This window comes from Xyrauchen texanus, chromosome 8, assembly GCF_025860055.1.
Source record: "Xyrauchen texanus isolate HMW12.3.18 chromosome 8, RBS_HiC_50CHRs, whole genome shotgun sequence".
In the NCBI taxonomy this organism is placed as follows: domain Eukaryota; kingdom Metazoa; phylum Chordata; class Actinopteri; order Cypriniformes; family Catostomidae; genus Xyrauchen; species Xyrauchen texanus.
The window spans coordinates 50,464,916-50,483,533 of record NC_068283.1 but is presented as its reverse complement, the minus strand read 5'-3'; the positions used below and the strand labels follow the sequence as shown (position 1 = coordinate 50,483,533).

At 41.2% G+C, this 18,618-nt stretch overlaps 2 protein-coding genes across 2 annotated transcripts; both read left to right on the top strand.

The window, feature by feature from the left end:
* Nucleotides 1-5,624: 5,624 nt before the first annotated feature.
* On the top strand, nt 5,625-8,319 carry LOC127647612 (retinal cone rhodopsin-sensitive cGMP 3',5'-cyclic phosphodiesterase subunit gamma-like). Its single transcript, XM_052131973.1, has 4 exons — nt 5,625-5,666; nt 6,500-6,657; nt 7,608-7,648; nt 7,786-8,319. The coding sequence occupies exons 2-4, from the start codon at nt 6,512-6,514 to the stop codon at nt 7,860-7,862; spliced, it is 264 nt and encodes an 87-aa protein (XP_051987933.1). The 5' UTR covers nt 5,625-5,666; nt 6,500-6,511; the 3' UTR covers nt 7,863-8,319.
* A 2,287-nt stretch (nt 8,320-10,606) lies between these two features.
* On the top strand, nt 10,607-16,841 carry LOC127647594 (G-protein coupled receptor family C group 5 member B). The gene is made up of 4 exons (XM_052131951.1): nt 10,607-10,759; nt 13,988-15,070; nt 16,167-16,201; nt 16,297-16,841. Exons 2-4 carry the CDS (start codon nt 14,053-14,055, stop codon nt 16,387-16,389), a joined length of 1,146 nt encoding a protein of 381 aa, XP_051987911.1. The 5' UTR covers nt 10,607-10,759; nt 13,988-14,052; the 3' UTR covers nt 16,390-16,841.
* The last annotated feature ends 1,777 nt before the right edge of the window (nt 16,842-18,618 follow it).

Sequence of the window (18,618 nt, the reverse complement as noted above, 5' to 3'; positions counted from 1 at the left end):
AACCTCTCTCACAGAACAAGCTGCTGGACGACAATCAGTCAGGCTTCAAAAATGGACACTCCACCGAGACTGCCCTGCTGTCTGTCACTGAGTCGCTGAGACAGGAGAAAGCTGAATCCAGATCATCCGTCCTGATACTGCTGGACCTTTCTGCAGATTTAGACACAGTCAACCATCAGATCTTATTATCCACCCTCTCTTTGTTGGGCATCACAGGAACTGTGCTTCACTGGTTTAATTCCTAACTCTCAGGTAGGTCCTTCAAGGTAGCCTGGAGAGGTGAGGTGTCCAAGCCACTACTACTTACTGGGGTACCTCAGGGCTCAGTGCTTGGGCCTCTTCTCTTCTCTATATACACAACATCACTGGGACCCATCATTCAGTCACATGGTTTCTCTTACCACTGCTATGCCGGTGACACACTACTCTACTTGTCTTTCCAGCCCAACTACACCACAGTGACTGCTCAAGCCTGTCTGGGAGACATCTCGGTCTGGATGAAGGAACACCACCTGCAACTCAACCCAGCCAAGACCAAACTCCTTGTCTTTCCAGCCAACCCTGCTGTTGAACACAACATCACCGTGCAGCTGGGTCCAACTACAGTTTCACCTTCCAAAACGGTCAGAAATCTAGGGGTAACCATTGATGATGAGCTAAATTTCACAGACCACATTTCAAAGACTGCAAGATCATGTAGATTTACACTCTACAATATCAGGAAGATAAGACCCTTCCTCTCTGTACATGCCACACAACTGCTCGTTCAGTCACTTGTCATCTCTAGACTAGACTACTGTAACGCTCTCATTGCAGAACTGATCCAGAATGCAGCAGCACGTCTGGTCTTCAATGAACCAAAGAGAGTGCATGTTATACCACTCTTTGTCTCTCTCCACTTGCTGTCGGTTGATGCACGTATTCAATTCAAGACTCTGATGCTGGCATACAGAACAGTCACTAGGTCTGCTCCAGCATACCTAAAATAATTTCTGCAGAGTTACACGCCCACCAGAAGCCTGCAGTAGACTAAGGAATGTCGCCTTGTTGTACCAACACAAAGAGGCACCAAAACACTTTCCCCGACTTTCGGCTTCATCATACCATGGTGGTGGAATGACCTTCCCAACTCAATCCGTGAAGCTCACTCTCTTTCTGTATATATATTCTTGTTGCACTTTAATCTGTTTTGAATGCTATTCTGATGCAAGTGAAACTTTGTAACGTGTCAATTTTCGTACCACTGTCTCCTCAAGACCTCAAGATGATTCGCTTATGTTTTCCTCTATTACGTTGGATAAAAGCGCCTGCCAAATTAATAAATGTAAATGTAAAATGTAAATGATGCATCTTAACCTTTTCCAAAAGCAGTGATCACCACTCCCAGAGTATCTGCTGCTTAAGGGGGGTGTATGCTACTCCCAAAAATAGTACAGAGCAGGTGTCGCAGCTGTAAATATCTAAAGAACAGAGATCTGGAAATCCCAAATTTTTTAACCAGATTTTCAAAGGACCTCAACACTGCACTCTCATATAGGTCAGAAAGGGGATTTATTAATACGTAATTTTGGGTTCAGCCATATGCTCGAGGCAACATTTAAATAAATGTCTGAATTAAACACTCTGGACACTTTTGTCCATATCGAGTGCAAATGCGAGATAACAGGGAGTAACTTAACCTCTCTGATTAGTTTAATAGAAAGGCTTCGCAGTGGTGAAATAGGGGCAAGAACTTCCTGTTCAATACAAAACCAGGGAGGGGCTCTCTCAGGTGGAAGCGATCAATGAGCCAAATGTCTGAGTCCGAATGCATAATAATAAAGCAAAATCTTAGGTAGCCTTCAATCGGCCTATGCAATTTACAAAAATGTAATCTGGGATGTTTATCATTCCAAATGAAGGACTTCGCTATGCTATCAAATTTCTTAAATAAATCTATAGGGAGTGACTGCAGCAGGTAGATGAATTTTGGAATACAGTTCATTTTCATAACATTGACCTTCCCAATCATAGATAAATGTAATGAAGCCCACCTGCCCACATCGCTCAATAACCTTTTTATTAAAGGGTCAAAATTATCTTACTAAATCACACAAATTTGCTGGGAATAAAATACCCAAATACTTAATGCCCTGTTTGGGCCACTGAAAGGCGCCCGGCTGAAAATCTGTTATCGGACAGTACGATGTTAGAGCCAAAGCTTCGTATTTAGACCAATTAACTCTGTATCCCAAGAACTTAGAAAAGGAAGAAATATTTCTGTAGAGGCAAGGCATAGATCTAGGTCAGACACGAATAATAAAATATCATCTGCATAAAGCAAAAGCTTATTCACCACAACTCCCACCATCACCCCTGGAAAATGTTCCTCCTTTCTTATTGCGGCTGCTAATTGTTACAGGGAAAGACAGAACAATAATGGGGAAAGAGGGCAACCCTGCCGGATGTCCCTATCCAGAGTAAACTAATATTAAATTAATAAAACTTTTTGTGATGCCGCTACCGGGTGTCTATAAAGTAACTTTTAAACTTTTAAAGTATCCAAACCCATACATTTCCAAAATCTTAAAAAAGATTCCATTCTACCATATCAAATGTCTGTTCAGCATCAAGTGAGATGCAGCGACCGGAGTCTGATCATTCGCCACTGATCACATGATATTGATGAAACTCCTGATGTTATCAGAAGAGATGCGGCTCCAAATAAACCCCACCTGAGCTGTATGTTTAAGAGATGTCATAACTTTACTTAATCGGTTAGCCAGAACTTTTGACAATATTTTTAGAAATTGGACTGTATCTCTTATACTCGCTTGTATCTTTGTCCTTTTTAAGAATCAGAATAATCTTTTTTTTTTCATGGTTGGTGGAAGTTTTCCTTTCTTTAATGATTCCGTTTATACTTCTAACAAAAGTGGGGCAGTTCTGTAGCATAAGCAATCTGGCCCCGGAGACTTGCCTGTAGTCAAGGCCTTAATTACCTCGTCAAGTTCATCTTCAGAATCAAGAGAATTATTTTGCTCAGTCATCAGTTTAGGAAGTTCTAATGATTCCTCAAAGTTTCTAATATCTTCATCAGTAGACAAAGACGTGGAACTATAAAGATCAAAATATAATTCTGTAAAAGCATGGTAAATATTTCACCCCCAGCAGATTTCACTGAGGGAATGGTAGAAAAAGACTCTCTCTGATTATATATTTAGCCAGAAGTTTTCCTGCTTTGTCCCCCGACTCAAAGTCTGACTGTCTTGCCCGAAATAGCCAAAACTCCACCTTCCGTGACAAAATAGTATTATATCCGTATTTCAATTGAAAAAATTGGAGTCAATTCTCTGAGGCCATCAGATGACATTCGGTGCTTCAGCTCTGCCTCAGCACTTTTAATATTCCCTTCCAACTCAACGAGTTCTCATCCTTTGGATTTTTTGGTGAATGAGGGATACGGTATGATCCGACCCCTAAGAACCGCGTTAAGTTCCTTCCAAGCCACTTGTTCACCACGATGGAAAGCCATTCAGGCCTGTTTTAGTGGGATGTTCAGTTTCTCATCACTTTTGAGAGATGCTCATGTACAGATGCATTCTGTTTTACTTGTGCTGTTTTATTATACTTGGTGTTTTTGTCTTGGTCATCACTATTGCAAATCATTGTACAGTCAAAGGATTATCACTTGAATAGTTTTGGTGAGAGCCAAATTGGGGAATGATGTTGGAAACAGTGAAGTTCTATGCTAGTTTTGTTACTTTCTGACCAATAAAAACATCGACATTTTCATAATGTTAACCTACAGATGTAAAATTGCCACAGAGGACACTGAGGACCAGTTGGTCTCCATATAAACATTGATTTCAACCTTTAATATTTATTGAAAATCAGGATTTTGCAAAAGGGAAACCAACTATATGATTTATTTTTCTTCATATATGGCAACACCTCTAAACTCATCAGGGTGTGATCTGAGACTGAGATGTTTCCAATTGAGCAATCAACAACAGATGAAATGAGGGACTAGAAAAATCTATTCTAGAATAAATCTTATGGACTGATGAAAAGAATGTAGTTCCTACCAGATGGGTTCAAAAGTCTCCAAATGTCTGTAAGTCCAAGATTTGTACACATCCTGTGAAGCATCAGTGTTGCTCTAGGGGGCTTACACACACTTGCTTCACTATGATCAAGGACTGAATCGTCACAAGATTAAAGTCTCTTCCCAATATTAATATTATTACTGAATTTCTGCTAAAACAATAATGTCTCTTCCTAATTTATCTTTAATCTGTTTGACACATTTGAATTGTAGATGTTTAAGTCAAGTCAAATTTATTTGTTTAGCGCCTTTCACAACACACATCGTTTCAAAGCAGCTTTACAGAAGATCAGCATTAACAGACAATAAAACTGTAATGTCTATAATGTATTAGAGTCATCATTGTATAATTAGATAAAATACGATTGTTTATCGTGTTTAAAAATAAGTAATTAAATTATAATTGTATTAATAACCCCAGTGAGTTTACTTATCAATGTAATGACTCCCCTGCTCTTACTTGAGCCAACACTAAAGAACACATGTCCACCTCATATCTTCCCACATTTTCAGCTTCATGTGGGGAAAGATGCATTTCTTGAAGAAACACTATATCAAATTTCTTTCTTTAAGAAAAGAAATAGCCTTTCTTCTTTTTATGGGGTGCCCCAACCCATTCCCATTCCATGTGGAGAGAGACAATCTGCTCATATTAACATTTGACATTTTGACATTGAAAAAATGGATTGTATGTCAAAAAACAAATTCTAAAGACTTCATTCCAACATTAGTACAATAATCAAACCGCAAACATCCTCCTGAAACAAACAATCAGACAAAAGAAAAACGCTTGCATTAACCTTGAGCACGACAGCACCAACCGGCGTCCATTCCTCAAACTCAAACAGTCCATGTACGCCTACGAGAGCCCCCGCGACAACTTTGCTGTTGGATTGCTCAAGTCCGGTGTTTCTATACAGATTCTGTGAGGCAGAATTACACAACAAAATATAATCTCTAAAATAAATCATGTTGGATCTTTCTCGCCTTAGTTGTGCATTAAAATCGTTAAACGCACATTTAGCTTCGGATTATCCCTACATATATATCTATGTGTTAGAAATGTTTGTGACTATGATTGTAGTGAAACACAATGGGACTGGAGGTGCGTTCATGTCTGTTTTGTATGAACTGACTCAGTCACGTTGAGATTTGCAACATCACAGCACACGTCTGATCAGATCAAAGTGTCAGTATTAACTTCACCTGATCCTTCGAAGAGCATGAAGACATCTAATAGAAGACAGTAACAGAGCTCTATTTGACAAGTGGAGAAAGATGCGAACTTTTACTGCATAGAATAACAAAAACACGTTTACTGTGTGTGTTCAGTGAGATTCAACATCTGCTCACATGTTCTGGAAATTAGATCCTTGAGATTAAAGCACACACACACACACACACTAAATGAAATGTAAAGAGTCTTAAATCAATTAGTGTTTCCTTAACGGGATGCCGACAGCTGATTGGTGGAGCTACACTTCAGTGAGACTTTAAAAGAGCTGGAGAGAGAGAGACAGACTCATTCTATAGACAGACAGGGAGAGAGAGACACACCACTCACGCAACAGACACACAGGTAAACATGCATTTATCTTCAAAACATTTCATTGTTTCACTCATTTACAATCAAATAGTGTTTTCTTTAATTATTGAACTGAGATCAATGTTCTGTTCAAGTCTACTCTTGTTTATGGGTTAGTTCAGTCTATTCTGTTTCTGTTGTTTTGTTTATTACATTATTTTGGTTTCTATTCCACATTGTTATTATAGTGTAACATGTTGCTTAAAAAATCTGGAAAATGTGTATTATATTAAGAACAGATCGTAATTTATGAAAGTATAATTTTGTTCTGAACATGAATTTACATGCTGTTAACAAGAGATTCACCATCACAAAACAGAGAGAGAAAGAGACATATAGAGACAGATAAGAGAGAGAGAGAAAGAGACATATAGAGACAGATAAGAGAGAGAGAGAAAGAGACATATAGAGACAGATAAGATAGAGAGACTGAGAGACAGATGAGAGGGAGACATATGAAGACAGACAGATAAGAGAGAGACATATAGACTGGATATTATCCTGTTTGTTTACACAGTTACTCCACAAATAAATCAATAAATGGAGATGAATATTGTTTTGGATATGATGTTATTCTGATAGGTGAAAGCGAGTGTAGCATGATACAGCACAGTAAATTAAGATTACACACACGTGTGTTATATTGATCTGATCTGTGAACACGACAACAATCAAACAACAGAATAAAAGAGCGCTGAGGAAATCTCTGGATTATGTTAATTCCATTGAGTGACAGTTTAATCTGATAATCTGAGATTACCATGAGTCTCTCAGATGAGCTAATAATAAACATCACATGTGTTCCTGTGTGTGTGTGTGTGTTTCAGGGAAACGCAGACATGAACGCTGCTCCTCCCGCTGGAAGTGCTCTGGCCACGCCCGCCGGAGCTGCTGGACCAACCACGCCCAAGAAGGGACCGCCCAAATTCAAACAAAGACAGACACGCACATTCAAGAGCAAAGCACCCAAACCTGGACAGAAAGGGTACACACACACACACACACACACAGACAGACTCGCACACACACAGACTTGCACACACACACACACACACTCACACACACACACACACACACACACACACGTTGTGTTTCCATGTTTTATGGGGACTTTCCATAGACATAATGGTTTTTATACTGTACAAACTTTATATTCTATTCCATGACCCTAACCCTATCCCTAAACCTAACCATCACAGAAAACTTTCTGCATTTTTACATTTTCAAAAAACATAATTTAGTATGATTTATAAGCTGTTTTCCTCATGGGGACTGACAAAATGTCCCCACAAGGTCAAACATTTCGGGTTTTACTATCCTTATGGGGACATTTGGTCCCCACAAAGTGATAAATACACGCTCACACACTCACACACACACACACACACACTCGCACACACACACACTCGCACATACACACACACACACACACACACTCACTCGCACACACACACACACACACACACTCGCACACGCACACACTCAACACGCACACACTCACTCACACACACACACTCGCACACACACACACATGTTTGTCTTCCTATCATTATGGGGACTTTCCATAGACATAATGACTTTTATACTGTACAAACTATAGATTCTATCCTCTAAACCTAACACAACCCCTAAACCTAACCCTCACAGAAAACCTTCTGCATTTTTACATTTTCAATAAAACATTGTTTAGTATGATTTTTAAGCGATTTGAAATATGGGGACACTAGTCTATGTCCTCATAAAGCACATTTATAGCATAATAACCTTGTGATTACCAGTTTATAACTTACAAAATTGTCCTGGTATATCACAAAAACGCGCACACAGACACACACACTTGCGCGCGCGCACACACACACACACACACACACACACACTGTATTAGTGCAAGTGAACATGTCCGTCACTGAGTGTGTTTGTTTGTCTCGTGTTCAGGTTCGGTGACGATATTCCAGGTATGGAAGGTCTCGGCACAGGTGAGTTCAGTTTCTAAACTAACCCACAATGTGTTAAATAGTCTTTGATCACAATTAACATGTATGATAATAACATGTGACTATAAAGCTGTGCGTTCATGTTCTAACACACACTCTGTTTGTTGTTCATGTGACAGACATCACTGTGGTCTGCCCTTGGGAGGCATTTGGTGATATGGAGCTCAGCGATCTGGCCAAATATGGCATTATCTAAACCCCGCCTCCTGGATGTCCCTGCCTTCAACTCCGCCCTTTCTTCCCATGACCCCACCCCTTGTACTTGATGTTGTCGTGTGGTTATGATGATGTTTAATGGTAAAGGATTATACAAACACATGGACATTGTCATTATTACTATGATTGTTATTTTTTTATTATTATTATATAATAATATTTCATATTTTGTATCTTTTGTGATAAGACGACAACAAATATTTCCACTTCCTCTCCCAATCCACATCCCAGCTGTCAATCAATTTACTGAAACCTAGTCATAAAGACGAAGACACGCCCCCTAGCCATCTCCACCCCTAACTGTGACCTGTTATAGAAGGTGTTTCCTGTACTAATGACATCACTTCCTGTGTCTTTCACATCTCGTAGAGTTCATCCAGAAAAACATTTCTATGATTAAATGGAGTAGAATGTAATTAAAGTTTATATTTTCAGTATCTCTGTTGACTTTGTCCAGGAATAAAAGCAAATATCTCAACAGAATGATGAATATGATTAAACACATGAGACATTAAAACAATCTGCAGCAGAATTTATGAACATCACAAACAACAACACACTAAAAATACATAAACAATGCCAATAATATTCTTTCATGTGAAGAATCATAATGAAATGATTAATCAAAATGAGTGTGTGTGTGTGGGCATGTTCATGTGGACAATGTTTTATGTTATAAACTGGTAATTTTAAGGGTATTATGCTATAAATGTGGTTTATGAGGACATTTCTAGTGTCCCCATAATTTAAATAGCTTAAAAAACATATTAAACAATGTTTTATTGAAAACGTAAAAATGCAGAAAGTTTTTTGTGAGGGTTAGGTTTAGGGGTGAGGTCGGGGTTTAGGGGTCGTGTCGGGTTTAGGGGTCGAGTTTAGGGGTTGGGTTTAGGGGTCGGGTCGGGTTTAGGGTTTGGTTTTAGGGGTCTGGTCTAGGGGTCGTGTCGGGTTTAGGGGTTGTGTTGTTGGGTTTAGGGGTTGAATTTAGGTGTTGTGTCGGGTTTAGGGGCCGGATCAGGGTTTAGGGGTCCTGTCGGGGTTTAGGGGTCGGCTCGGGGTTTAGGATTTGGGTTGTTGGGTTGTGTTGGGTTTAGGGGTTGTGTTGGGTTTAGGGGTCGGGTCGGGGTTTAGGGGTAGGGGTTTAGGGGTTGTGTTAGGGGTTTAGGGGTCGAGTTTAGGGGTTTAGTGGTAGGGGTTTAGGGGTTGTGTTTAGGGGTTAGAGTTAGGGGTTTAGGGGTCGAGTTTAGAGGTGAGGTCAGGGTTTAGGGGTCGGGTCGGGTTTAGAAGTTGGGTTCATGGGTCTGGTCTAGGGGTTGTGTCGGGTTTAGGGGTCATGTGGGGTTTCGGGGTTGGGTTGTGTTGGGTTTAGGGGTCGTGTCGTGTTTAGGGGTCATGTCGGGTTTCGGGGTTGGGTTGTGTTGAATTTAAGGGTCATGTTGGGTTTAGGGGTCATGTCGGGTTTCGGGGTTGGGTTGTGTTGAATTTAGGGGTCGTGTCGGGTTCAGGGGTCGGGTGGGGGTTTAGGGGTCGGGGTATAGGGGTGGGGTGGGGTGTAGGGGACGTGTCGGGTTTAGGGGTCTGGTTTAGGGGTTGTGTCAGGTTTAGGGGATGTGTTGGGTTTAGGGGTTGTGTGAGGTTTAGGGGTGTGTTTGGTTTAGGGGTTGTGTCAGGTTTAGGGGTTGTGTTGGGTTTAGGGGTTGTGTTGGGGTTAGGGGTTGTGTCAGGTTTAGGGGTTGTGTTGTTGGGTTTAGGGGTTGTGTCAGGTTTAGGGGTTGTGTTGTTGGGTTTAGGGGTTGTGTTGGGTTTAGGGGTTGTGTCAGGTTTAGGGGTTGTGTTGTTGGGTTTAGGGGTTGTGTGAGGTTTAGGGGTGTGTTTGGTTTAGGGGTTGTGTGAGGTTTAGGGGTGTGTTTGGTTTAGGGGTTGTGTCAGGTTTAGGGGTTGTGTTGGGTTTAGGGGTTGTGTTGGGTTTAGGGGTTGTGTCAGGTTTAGGGGTTGTGTTGTTGGGTTTAGGGGTTGTGTCAGGTTTAGGGGTTGTGTTGTTGGGTTTAGGGGATGTGTTGGGTTTAGGGGTTGTGTTGGGTTTAGGGGTTGTGTCAGGTTTAGGGGTTGTGTTGTTGGGTTTAGGGGTTCTGTTGGGTTTAGGGGTTGTGTTGAGTTTAGGGGTTGTGTCAGGTTTAAGGGTTGTGTTGGGTTTAGGGGTTGTGTCAGGTTTAGGGGTTGTGTTGGGTTTAGGGGTTGTGTCGGGTTTAGGGGTTGTGTTGGGTTTAGGGGTTGTGTCGGGTTTAGGGGTTGTGTCAGGTTTAGGGGTTGTGTTGGGTTTAGGGGTTGTGTTGGGTTTAGGGGTTGTGTCAGGTTTAGGGGTTGTGTTGGGTTTAGGGGTTGTGTTGGGTTTAGGGGATGTGTTGGGTTTAGGGGTTGTGTTGGGTTTAGGGGTCATGTTAGGTTTAGGGGTTGTGTTGTTGGGTTTAGGGGATGTGTTGGGTTTAGGGGTTGTGTTGGGTTTAGGGGATGTGTTGGGTTTAGGGGATAGAATCTATAGTTTGTAGAGTATAAAAATCATTATGTCTATGGAAAGTCTTCATAAAACATGGAAACCCAACGTGTGTGTGTGTGTGTGTGTTTGATTGCGTGTGAGAAAGAGAGTTTGCTCTGTAGCCTCTGGCTGTTAAACACACACATACGCGCACGCACACACGCACACACACACACACACACACACACACACATACACACACACACACAGTAAATGGAAAATCAGGAAGAGTCAAATCAAATCCGTTGACTCCATCAGTCGCTCTCCATTACACCTGACAGACAGACAGACAGCAGACAGACAGACGGCAGTGAGCTGATGGTGTTCGACTCGTTGAGCTGCAGGTGAGAAACTTTCATCTCAAAATTTCTTCCAGATAACACAAAATCATTCATTGAATTGATTTTATTCAGTTCATAACATCAGAAGGTCACAACATTAATGAACTTGTTTTACAGATGTCATGTTTCATTGCGTGTGTGTGTGTGTGTGTTAGACTCCAAATTACAAACGGATCTCAAAAACCTCTTCATAAAATAATCTGCTGCTTAAGAACATTGTGTTTCCTTCAATCAGATGACACGTTTTAAATCAGATCGAGTCTTTAAGAGTTGAAGCCTCTTTTAATCCAGATCCGTCAACCTCAAACATGAGATTATAAATCAGAAAACATTACAATAAATTACTAGTACTTCAAAGCATAACGGATGTGAAATGTGTAAAGGTTCTGAACAGTATGAAGCAGGAAAGGCATTTGTTAAACTCTGTGAGATAACATCAAGGATAAACGCTTCACAACTGCACTTTTGTCCTGGAGAGGAAATATCCTTCAACTATCAGAAGAATAAATCTCTCAGTTTCAGTTCAGTGTGCTTTATACGACACAAACTGAACATTTGCATTGCTAACAGTAAGAGTAGTGGAGGAAACAAAGGTAGAACTAAAACTTGCGTGTAATAATGTTATATTTGATTTCATTATTGGGAGATAAAACTCCAATATGAGATAATCATACCAATGTTATTTTTTTTTGTCAAAAACGTATTTTCATGATTGCTGATATTTACAATATTGCCTGAGTATTTAAAGCACTTATAGTATAGAAATAAAAGTGAATATAGTTCAAAGTAATAATTCCTCTCAAGTGAAAATCACTACGGCAGTCGTCACATTGTCCAGGTGGATGCTGCACAATGCTGGTGGTTGAGGAGAGTCCCGTTCACTATGCAAAGCACTTTGAGTGTAGTGTCAGAAAAGCACCATACTGTATAAATGAAAGTGCTGATGTGATTCAGGAAGGTAAAAGTTTGACAAAATTGTTTTTTACAGGCATTATATACTTTTTTCTATTTTAAATGTTTTTATGTTTTTCACGACATTCTCCATTATATGGTGCAGTTTTCATAAATAATCCAAATTAGATAATTTTTTTATGAAGGAATTTACGGTGAATGAGTGACACTGACAGCGTGAATCCTCATTTTCATCTAACAAATGACTTCACTATACTATCAAATTGCTTGAAATAAGAGAGGGGAACATCTACAGGAAGTGACTGTAGCAGGTAGTTGAATTTTGGAATACAATTAATTTTAATAATTAACCTTCCCAATCATAGATTAATGTGATGAAGCTCACCTGCCCACATCACCCAGACCTTTTTATTAAAAGGGTCTAAATTATTGCTGGAAATAAAATGCCCAAATACTTAACGCCCCGTTTCGGCCACTTGAAGGTGCCCGGCGGAAAGCCGTTACTGGGCATTACGCTGTCAGAGCCAAAGATTCTGATTTAGACCAACTAACTCTGTATCCTAAGAACTTAGAGAAGGAAATAATAATTCTGTGGTGGCAAGGCATAGATCTAGTGGGGTCAGAGATGGTCAGAGAATAATAAAATATCATCTGCATATAGCAGAAGCTTATGCACCACACCAACCACTAAAAACCCCTGGAAAATAATTTTCCTTTCTTATCACAGCTGCTAATGGTTCCAGGGCAAGACAATATTTTGACGTCTAGCTGGATCAGGTAAATATGACGGTAACTCTTACACTCGCTTGGATCTTTGTCCTTTTTAAGAATCAGACTGATCCGGGCTTGTGTCATGGTTGGGGGAAGCTTTCCATTCTTTAATGATTCTGTATAAACTTTGAACAAAAGTGGATCCAGTTCTGTAGCATAAGATCTAAAAAATTCTGTGGCAAAACTATCCGGCCCCAGAGTTGTGCCTGTAGTCAAGGCCTTAATTACCTCGCCAAACTCCTCCAAGTTTATCTCAGAATCAAGAGAATTTTTTGCTCAGTCATCAGTTTAGTTAAGTTCTAATGGTTCCTCAAAGTTTCTAAATACTTCATCAGTAGACAAAGATGTGGAACTATAAAGATCAAAATGTTATTCTGTAAAAGCATTATTAATATCAATGGCTGAGGTAAATATTTCACCACTAGCATATTTCACTGAGGGAATGATAGAAAAAAACTGTCTTCTTTATGTATCTAGCCAGAATCTTCCCTGCCTTGCCCTGAATAGCCAAAACTCCACCTTCCGCGACAAAATAGTATTATATCTGTATTTCAGTCAGGTCAATTGTCATTCAATTCTCAATTCTCCGGCCATCAGACGACATTCGGCGCTTCAGCTCTGCCTCAGCATTTTTAATATTCCCTTCTAATTCCACGCCTCCTCCTTCCTGGGTTTTGGCACCAGTGTAAAGGGAGTTATGGAAAGGAGGCGGTGAGAACTGGCTTGACAATATAAATTATATTTAATTAAGAACTTAAACCAAATGACACAAACACACACATATGTCGGACAGCTGCCTGTAAACGCGCTCTCTCCGTCGCACCACCGTCCGCAGTCAGCTTTTATCCTTCTCGGAGGCTTTATTAGCTTGATAAGGGGCCGGGTGTGTAGAATCACGACCCCCTCCCCCCACGTCACATTCTTCTAATATCCTGCAAAAAACACACCACAAAAAAACTCCAGTCAACAGGAAGCACAAGCACAAAGAATGGGCAGACTCTTCCACAAATGTTATTCCATAACTAACAAATAAAGAACAGTCACCTTTGACACCTGAACTTCTGCTGAAGGTTGAATCTTTGTGACACCTGCACTAAAAACAAGATGAACACATGAAGTCTTGAGATGCATTTATAAATATTGAAGTTCTTTTAACTTGACATTGTCTAAAACTGTGGCAGTCCTGCACAAGACACTATAAAACAGCGAGACACAGACATTCATCCTGTGCATGTTTACACATAAAACTATTTTTAAAAAGTGCAGACACGTGCGTGTGCACAAAACAAGTCAATATTATAAATTAAATAAATGTAGCATATATTATATAAATTAGTTATAATAATAAACCGTTTAGTTTAATTGGATTCCCCCAATAATTACATACCCACCCAAACCCAGCTTGTTGGGTCCTGTTGGGCTCAGGTTCAGTTGCACACCTCATACACATTCATGACGAGCCCCTCTGTTTTTCCTGTAGATCACTCTGTTGATGATTGAAAGATTGCAAAAGATACAATTCTTTTCATCATCACTCTTCCTCCCTAGATCATCATCAGGATAAATTTCTGCCAAACTGCATCTGGAGCTGCCAATCAAATCTGCCACCAAAGATGCCCACTTCCAGCCAACAAATGTCCATGGAGTTCCTAGTCAGGGTCGAGAGGTCAAACGGGTCGCGTCCTGCAGGCTGTGGATCAGCTCTGGATCAGCTGTACTGGGAGCTGTGCGACATTTGGGGCATTGTGGTGCAGGCGGCAGCGGCGTTGGGCTTTGTGAGCTGCGTTGCACTGGCAACGGTTCTGCTTCTGTGGATGGCGTGCACGTCCCGTCGGTGCGGGCGACCAGTCGGCACAGTGGCGCTGCTGCTGTTCTTGCTGGGCACAGCCGGCATGTTTGCTCTTCCTTTCTCGTTTGTCATCTCGCTGTCACCGCAAACGTGCCCTGTGCGGGTGTTTCTGTTCGGGGTGTTGTTCTGCATAGTGTTCAGTGCGCTGCTTGCTCGTGGTCTCGCCCTAATGGATGTGGGGCTTGTGCGAGGTTGGAGAGAGGCAGGTGTGGCCGTGACACTCACGCTGGTACAGGTGATTATTTCGGTGGAGTGGCTGCTGGTTGTGTTGATCCGGGATGAGAGAACATGCGAGTTTTCACAAGCAGAGTTTGCCATGCTGCAGATTTACGTGATGGTGTTATTAGCTGCTGCGCTGGCGACGGCGCTGCGCTTCCTCTGCGATGCATACATCACCTACAGCTACAGCTACACAGGCCGACAGACGCATCGACACACCAAACTGCAGGCGGCACTGCTTGTCCTGACGCTGCTGCTGAGCGTGTGCATTTGGATCGTGTGGATTACACTGCTCATATACGGGAACCACGCAATGGGCCACAGCCCTGACTGGGACGACCCCGTGATTAGCATCGCACTGACTGCTAATGGCTGGGTGCTGCTGCTGGGGCATGGTTTCACTCAGGTCCACTTTATGTGCCAATGTGAGGCACGTACGAAAGATCCGCCGTTGCACTTCACAGGGTGGACAAGCCCCGGAAAAACACCAGCAGCGGTCACAGAAGAAACAAAAACAGGGAGAGACAACGGCGGCTTCCAGATGGATACAGATGAGAGGAGAGGTAACATAGACAAAGACACACTGAAAAAAGATATTAAAGTAAATAAAAGGAATACTTTTCTTCCATTTTCAGCTGAAGTATGTCATTTCTGCGCCACTGAGTGGAACTGCAAAAATCAACATTGTTTTCAAACAGGTTTCTTAACACGCCCCTCATCTTCTATTGATCAAAAGAACAGATTTAACTTACGAATTACTTAAAATACTTAACATGCAGAGAGAACTATAACACGGAAAATGTTACACACTTCAGCTTTAAATATAAGACATCCCTTCTGACAGGGAGCTGGCTTACATCATGTACATTAAATAATTTCTGCATGCTAAGAAATGTTATTTAAGGGTGTTTTCAATCCGGCTCATTTGGTTCAGATCCTGGTGCATTTTCTTCTTTAGTTCGGCTCATTAATGAAAACAGCAAAACTGTCAGTCCAAGACCACCCGGAAAAGACAGTCTCGGTCCGATTGCAAACAAACTCTGGAGCATTTCACTTGTGGTGAGAATGAAACCAAAAAATATCCCTATATAAACCTTGAACATACCTGAAGATCTGCACAGAAGTCTGTAGGTCAGCTCGTCAATTTCTCATCAAAACATGGATTTAGCCTTTTAAATAGTGGAAAACATTTTGGCGACTATTTTAGATATAATTGTATATTTAATAAAGGTGTTATTTAATTATTCTTAAAGTAATTTCAGTACAATAGCTTTTCTGATTGTAGTCATAAGTTCACACAGATTTGCTAGTGCACAAACATTCTGACCAAAAAGGAGGCAGTTTGCTCACATGTGACTTTTATTAACACAGTTTTGGTTCGTTTTAATTGTTGCCTTGTGAAAGCACACCCAATCATGAAGAAAATGCAACATTTCAAGAACTTTAGCCCCTGTTTCGGAGCAAATCAAATGAGCTACAGGTCTGAAAACACCCTATGACAAAAACAATCATACCATCTCTCAACAAGCTCAGGGAACCATTTACAATGAAGTAACTTTAATACTGGTGTGTTTCCATGCTATCCATGTCTGTGTACAGTAGTTGTGAGAGAAAACACAGGCTATGTCACAGGTTAAAGGTCACGTGTTTGTGTTGCAGGTAAAGACATGGAGTCCCCTGGAATCATCATGACAGTGAGTTCTGATCATCCAATCACAATCTTTCAGCAGTGGATGGGTGATGATGTCACTGTCATGTGATCAGTCTGTCGTGTGTTTAAATGTTTCAGGAGATCAGCACTGAGAAAGATTACAGCATCCCACGACCAACAACCACCAACATCAACAAACCATATGACGAATACTACATACACAGAGTTTGACACGTTAATTTCTGCTCTATAACTTAAATCATGTAACCCTAATGTACAGTTTCATCATCATCCTTTAGTGCCCACAAGTGTGTCTTGCATTTTATGACTCCAAAATAAAAGCTGTGGAAATGTTTTCTTCAAGCATATTTCCAGGTTAAGTCATGTTTATTTGTAAAGTTCTTTTCACAAAATTGTTTCACTGAAAAACTTAATTCGAAATTATGCTTCAAAACATATTTATTGAGCCCCAGTGAGAAAGCCAAAGGTGACTTTAGCAATGAACACAAACTTCAGAAGATGTTAATTAATGGAGAAAAATAACCTCGGGGGAAACCAGGCTCACCGGGGGAGCCAGTTCAGTAATGCGTTCAATGCCAGCGGACCGTGAAAATACGGTCTATACAGTCACCTGCTGCTATAGGGCGCACTGCCACTGGCACATTGCATGACATATCCTGCCAGCTTCACAGAATAAAATGTGGCAATGTGTTTTGCTGTCCCCCTTTGAATATATCGCAGGCCCATTTCATGGTAGGCCCTCCCGATAGCCAGTCCACCTCTGCCTCCAAGTGTACCTTTGTGTGTGTCTTTGGAAAGAGGGGGTGTGTCTAATTCAATGGCTAAAGTCCCATTTGCACATACAGTGACTTTATCCCTTAATGTTGCTAGTTTCTGTACTGTGAAGTCTCTAGTGTGCGTTTCTACTGCTGTGGCTCTAACGTTATTGGTGGACCTCATGTCTGGCCATGTCTGATCGCAGATGAGGCATATTGCAGCTAAAACTTTGATATCATTAGTGTAAGATCAGTGTACAAATAAAAATCATTCAGACTGCAAACTATTTCTTTTTTATATCTATGCATTTTGTCACAGACAAATAATTGAACAGTGAAATCACTCACATAAACTTAAACTTCTCTGTCTTGTCTGCACTTGAGAGACGGATGACGTGAGCGCCACTGACTCAGTCTTCACACCTATTAGTTGTTTTTTTTCTCCCCTTTTCTCCCCAAATTGGAATGGCCAATTCCCAATGTTCTCTACTTCCTTCTGGTGGTGAGTTTCTCGCCTCAATCCAGGTGGCGGAGGACAAACCTCAGTTGCCTCCACTTCTGAAACAGTCAGCCCATGCATCTTATCACATGGCTTGCGGAGCATGTGAACACAGAAACACTTGGTGTCCACACACAACTCACCACACACCCCACCGAGAGCAGGTGTGCCCCATATTGTGACAATGAGGAAGGTAACTCAATGTGACTCTACCCACCCTAGCAACATTAAGTTAAACTTTTCTCAACTTTCTGAATTCTCTGGAAATGTCCACATCTAGTTTCCAGAGATCGCTCTCGCTTGTGTCGTCGGAAGTCACTAGCTCTGATTGAAAATAAATTAGATCATGTTGCTTTGTACTGGCGACCTGTCCAGGGTGTCCCCCGCCTTTCGCCCAATGTTAGCTGGGATAGGCTCCAGCCCCCCGCGACCCTGTACACAGGATAAGCGGTTGACTATGGATGGATGGATGTTGCTTTGTCGCTGGAAGCCGCTGCATGTGTGAACAGGGCTCAAGTCGAATGGAAGGTGATAGCATTTACCTATTATGCCACCTGCAGCTGGCACCAGCTTCCAGAAGAGGTCAGGTGTGCTCCAACAGTAACCACATTCAAGTCCAGACTGAAAACACATCTGCTTAACTGTGCATTACTTACTGATTGAACTCTATCATTTTATTCCTGGACTATTTTTATTTATTTGAATACTCTTTATTCTAATTTATGGTTGGGGTTAATTTGTTTTACATTTTCTTTAAGTAAAGCACCTTGAATTACCATTGTGTATGAAATGTGCTATATAAATAAACTTGCCTTGCCTAAAATAAAATGTTACTATTTTTATAATTGTGTCCGCCTCTTTTGTTGTGATCCCAGAATTGAGATTGACCCTTGGAGTCAAGGTACGTGTTCACCTTGGGAATTTCAACTGACCTCTGTCTTATCTTTGTTTAACTGAAGGAAGTTTCTACACATCCAACTGTTAATTTTGTCAATGCGAAGGTACAGAGTGTCTATGGGACTGTAGTCATTTGGACATTTGGACGATCTGGGTGTCGACTACATAGCTATGGTACGCAATTTTGTTATTTTTCATAATTTGGTCTAGTGGGAGCATATACTGGTTGAACATGACTGGTGCAAGAATTGAGTCTTGTAGGACTCCACACGTCATGGATGTCCACTC